Source organism: Mytilus trossulus, chromosome 8 (genome assembly GCF_036588685.1).
Source record: "Mytilus trossulus isolate FHL-02 chromosome 8, PNRI_Mtr1.1.1.hap1, whole genome shotgun sequence".
NCBI classification, from domain to species: Eukaryota; Metazoa; Mollusca; class Bivalvia; order Mytilida; family Mytilidae; genus Mytilus; species Mytilus trossulus.
In genome coordinates, this window is record NC_086380.1 from 4,560,256 (window position 1) to 4,566,255 (window position 6,000).

The following is a 6,000-nucleotide window of genomic DNA, read 5'->3' on the forward strand; positions in this document are numbered from 1 at the left end:
TTAGCGTTAATTTCAAATTCGGATTTATTGACCAATATCACAATAAATTATAACTAATACAGTGACTAGATAGGAAATAAGCCATTTTGTTGAAAATTTTACAATTCTGCGTTCCATTATGACGTCACAAGTTGTACTCATATTGATTTTTCACCAAAAAATCAATAAAAATGGGTAAATTTGCATAGATTATTGGACAGGAAACATAGAGCGCATACTTCGACAACAAAGATCTTTTGAAATGATTCGTTTGTGAAGACAATTCACATATCTTGTTTGAATATTAAGTTTGTTGACGCCTGCGCTCTATGTTTCCTGGTCCTTAATTTGGTTGAAATGCAGCTGATTTTGTCAAATTTCACCAAAATCCCTCATCTTGACCTGTTTGGGATGTAAAAATCAACGTGTTAGAATTAAACTTTGACAAAAACAGTTCTGTTTAACTTTCTCACGTGTCTTAATGGCAACTTAAAACATTTATTGTCTTACAACTATGAACTTTATAATTTGGGCCAAATATGGCCCTTACCGAACTTACTCCTTTGTGCTCATGCATGAACATTTGCAACTATATATTTATAACAATAAATCCTTCAACCTTTTTGTCATTTTGTTTATTCTTTTACCGCAAGTTTAGTAATATGAGTCTATACAGTGGCACATACAATAATATCATATGCTTCAGATATATTTGAATTTAGTTGAAAAAGAAAAGAACCTTTTCTGCAAGGACAACTTGAACAATCCCTGACCAATCCCTAAGAATTAAGAAGAGTCCATGGAATCGATGATACTGTATCCAACCACATAATGTCACCTCCTGGCCTACATTGCCTATAGTCAAATGTCCACAAAGGTGGCTTCTTTTAGTATAACTTGTAGGGTTTCCAATGTCTGCAAAAGAATAACATTGCTATTAGCAACGATTAGTATAACATGAACATGATATGATTGCTTATATATATTTGAAATCATAGGTCATCCACACTGCTCTGCTCTTAATAAAATTCCATATCATGGCTTTGTGATGTCAAATACATTAGCCCAGCCTTAATATTAATAACTTAATGTTTGATCCGATGTTGATTATAGTTTGACTCAAATTTATCAAGTCATTTTCCAGTTTGTTGATGAAACAAAGAAAACACTTCCAAAAGACACAAATACAGCCCGATAAATCAATATCAGGTAATCTGATGCTTGCCACAAAATGAACGCTTTTTTATCTCGATTGCTGAGCTCACTCGACAAATAGTTCATATTGTGACTTGCAGCTGATATTTTAAAAAATCAATATGCAGACAACCTGATAATCCAAACTTATAACACTAAGTTTTAAGAGTTCATGGATCAAATTTCTTAAAATGTAATGATTGATCTATGATATATACACCACTTATCATATACGTTTGTGTATTTACAATGTTACTAGGCATTTCACTTGCACATGCATAAATGTACAATAAACATGGTTTTTTTTAATAGTTTTGAGTCTATATCATAATTGTAGATTATTGATAAATTGATAAATCAAAATACAATTCTATGAATTATATCACTATACAGTACTGCAATGCAATTACATATGTAGGGTTCTAGTTATCATGGTTATGAGACTCATAACACTTTTTAGAGTGGGTCTTGTATTATATCTGAAGCTGTAATAATGTGTAAATGATTATTAAGAGATGAAACCGAAATAAAATGATTGTCTGGTCTTGTCCACAGTCTTTGAAATTCTATGTAATTGGGGTCTCACTAACTAGCTACAAGAAGCATCAAGAAGTAACAAGACGCGACTTAAGAAGCGTCAAGAAAACTATTAAGCAACAAGAAATTTAAAAAATCTTATTAAAATACTTATTGAAGAATTCAACATTGGTTTTAGAAGATAAATGTAGCAAATGACTAGTTGTATTTAATATAAAGAATATGATAAAGTTAGTTTATGTACTGTTTTCAGCAAAGTCAGAGACTGAGTATAAATAATTACTGATTGATAAATCATAGGTAAACCAAGACGCGTTTTGGATTCTAGCAATTGCACAGAGCACCTACTTTTGCAAGACTAAGACCCAAATGCTGACAACTTTATTCAAAACAAAAATTTTGAATAGCTTCAGTCAGCTCATTCAGTGGAGTAAGCTTGAGGGAAATGCACACGCTATTTAATGTTAATCAAAAAAAAGTTTTTTCAACTTTTCTTTGAAGAATTTATTGAAACAAAAACATGCAATATCATTTCCTTCCTAACAGTAAAAATTTATCGTTCTTGATAGGAATATCATTTGATATTGCTTCACACCAAGGATTTGTATAGTAAGAGACTTGCTACATGTATACATCTTTATTCACACTAAGGTAATAACAGTACACACAATGAGAAACATCAAATGAGAATAGTGATAAGTGTGTCCCTTGTTTTATTGCTACTTAATAACATCCAAATAACACCTTTAACTTTGTACATGCATGCATCAGACTTTACAATTACACGTGGCAGAATATACAATCATTGTATACATCAGTCAGAGCTCAGACATAAATAAGTCTGGATCTGCTTTTGACTCATAGAGGTCTAAATTTGTAAGTTTTAGGATTTGTCTCCCTTAAATGCAAGACAAAATATGACTTTAATAACTCAAATATTGTTAAGCAAGAAATAATTGACCAGAATCAAAAATTTGCAAATATCGACTCCTACCAGTCGATAAGTTATCAAAATTGGTTAACTTCAAGACCCACGCATATATATATATATCTATAAAAAGGTCAGGCATCTAAATCAAATAATGACAACATTGAAAGACAAAGAAAAATATGAATGAGAGTCTAAAATTTCGGAGATAATGTTAATTAACCTTACAATGCAACCACCTGGAACCACACTTAATTAGGTAAAACATCTGTATTTAGTACGGATGTTCAATTAGATAATTAAATTTATGGATAGCTCAAGTCCTTGTTAACTCTCAGACAGGTTTTTGCTGTCATAGGTGGTGTGCTTTGGCCACCAAGTAAAATTAAGTTTTTTCATCAACATTCATGTAAATAGACCTAAACAAGTCTTTTATTTTCTGACTTAGATAAGTCTAAAATTGAAAACACATTTTTATAATACATACATGGTTTGACTTCTTTAAGCATGTTAAGTCAAAAACAAATTTGACTTGTCTGAGCTCTGACTGTACATGCAGCGAAAACCTGTTGAAAACTCAACATTATCTTTGATTATAATTATGGTTTACTGTAACCTTACCTACCCTAATGTTTTTTTGACCATTTTTTATCAAGCACTGTCATTACTGTTAAAGACAAAATGTTGCTCCCATATACATGTAGACTTAATGTAAAAAAAATATTAAAACTAAAAATAAATCCCTACATGTATCTACTGTAACCCTATTTATACACCTTATCGCTATTTGTCTGCCATTACTGGACATTACATAGGTTCCCGTAAAATTTTGACGCCACAATTGAAAATTGAGATTGAAAAGTGATTGTTGTATTACCAGTCAGGGGTGCTACTTAAACAAGTGATTTCATTATCACCTATTTCAGTGATTTTTTATATTCAGTTATCACCTATTTAAGTGATTTTGGTGTTTTCTTTGATCTTCAAATGCTAATTTCATTGATTTTCCATATTTTCACAAACTTTTCTATAATTTTCCTACCTAAATCAATAATCCCTTTTTTTTAATATCAATTTCCCCAGTGCGCTTGGGCAGTAAGTTAGTGCACAAAAGCTTTTAAAAGTACCCTTGGGAATTGTTCTGTAATCAAATATTCATTAACTACTCTTATTTTTTTACTATCAGACAAAGGTCAACAATATTAGGTGACCTGATTGGTTTCCTTTTAAATAAGAATGATTTATTTTATGGTTATGTCCTGATCTACAAATTATTCAAGATTTTGCATATTCAAATACATTGTAAAAACTGACAGGCTTTTCAAGAAAATGACAATTTCTGCATGTACAATGTACATATTTGTTTTTTTCAATGGAATTTTGGTCTTTTTACCAATAAAAAAATCAAGCTTGTGGGAAAAATATCAAAAAAATGTTTTAAACACTAATGGAAGTGATTAAATTTGAACTTCTCAAATTACTTGTTTCAGTGATTTTGAAAAGTCTGTGCAAAAATTTTACATAATCACTTGTTTAAGTACCACTCCTGACTGATTAAGTCAATAGTTCAAACGGGACAGATTCTCGGGTCAGGCGGGAATAGCGATAAAGTGTATTGTAGCATGTACATAGTAACAGTATTTAGGGAACATACATGTGTACTTTTTTGTTTTGCCTAAGCAATTAAATTTTTGCATCTCATTGTTTTATCATGTTTATTAACTAGGTAGTCCTATAACATATGACCTCGGGGGCATTATTTACTTTTTCTATTTACTGTTCTGATATAAAAAAAAATTACTATCAACTGATCAATGTGCCACCCATTTGTCTAATGCTTGTTTTTAATCATCATCTAAATGATTAGTACCAAAATCATTTAGTATCTGTTGTTTATGAAGTTCAAAAGCGTATAATAAGTAACTCTAACCTGTGGCTGTTATGCTCTCATCTGATGTACATGTATGCTCAGGTGTCAAATTTGATTTACACGTGATAGAACGGACGAAGTCTAATTGATTTCGTTCCCTCGATAATTTAAGACAGCATAACTTCGTCTGAAATTGTTTTACAGCTCTTTTTAATGTTTTTAGTTCTGACGAAACACGCCTGGATGTACATCTTAAAAACATTTTTTTTTGTATTTACAGGGACGGTTTAAAGAGAGGGAGTGAAACGACATTTTAGTTGTTGGGTAAAGAATTTGTTGTTTAGTTTCTCCTAATCAGGAGCACCTTATACATATAAATGTGTATGCATGCTTTAAACAATCGTCTTTTCTTATGCATCATACCATTAAAAGATATGATGTTATTGTGAATATGTAAGGTTTTTTTTATTAACTTGACATCACTGTGATAGCGATTATTCCTTAATACAAAAAAAGGACGGACGAACGGTTACCCTTATGTCATACATTACTAAAGTCCTGACATGTAGGACACAGTGCTGCTGGGTTGTTTAAAAATGAATAAATATTGTTCATTGACAAATGTAATACATTTTTATGTATGACGTTGGTCAAGTTAATAATTGTGATATACAGTACAGAGGCGGATCAAGGATTTTTGAAAGGGGGTGTAATTCCATATTATACGGATTACACAGGGGCAGATCAAGGATTTTGAAAGGGGGGTGTAATTCCATATTACATGGATTAAATATCGCCGAGCGTAGAGAGGGGAAATACATTTTGGGTTCGTTGATGCTAATTCAAAGTACTGAAGTACTGAACATCGGAAGACTGCAAGTTCGGGTGGGTGGTGACAGGTCAAAAGCACTTGTCTCAGAAATAATATCATCTCTATACCTATAAGTTATGTTAAGGGACCATCTTTTAAGGATACTAGATACATTTTTGCTGAGACAAATTCGTGTGTGGATGATGAACACATGACAGGGAATTCAACCTCACCATAATAACTGTTATATTTTAGAGATATAATCATTTGTTATCAGTATACTCCAGTTTGTTGTTTTATATTATATTGATATTTATATAACATTTATATATAATGTTCATCTATTTGTATATCATTGTTCTAATGATAGTGCAGTGCAAGTGCACGCTGGACAATTTTCTGTAATAATTCGTTTTTACAATAGATTGGATTTGAGTAAGCATTCATATTTCCCCCTGTTCATTTTGTTGTTTGTTACAAAACGTTCTTGAGATATTCTTCCGTATGCGGTAACACAAACTTTCGGTATTCCTGATTTGTTATTAATATATATATCACGACAAAACATTTTCATATCATTTATCTATGGTCATAAAATTTATTTTCATGAATATTTATTAAGTGAAATCAATATATAATTAGCGTTTTTGTTACAAAACGTTCTTGAGATATTCTTCCGTA

At 31.3% G+C, this 6,000-nt stretch overlaps 1 protein-coding gene across 1 annotated transcript in view; it reads right to left on the bottom strand.

The window, feature by feature from the left end:
• The window catches only part of LOC134681533 (aspartate--tRNA ligase, mitochondrial-like), a 29,995-nt gene extending 25,212 nt beyond the window's left edge, over positions 1–4,783 (bottom strand). Inside the window, exons 1-2 of the mRNA XM_063541175.1 lie at positions 4,569–4,783; positions 719–894 (exon numbers count right to left, since the gene is read on the bottom strand). Of these exons, the coding sequence (XP_063397245.1) occupies positions 719–894; positions 4,569–4,770 (378 nt within the window). The 5' untranslated portion in view covers positions 4,771–4,783. The remainder of the gene's footprint in view (positions 1–718; positions 895–4,568) is intronic.
• Between the last annotated feature and the right edge of the window lie 1,217 nt (positions 4,784–6,000).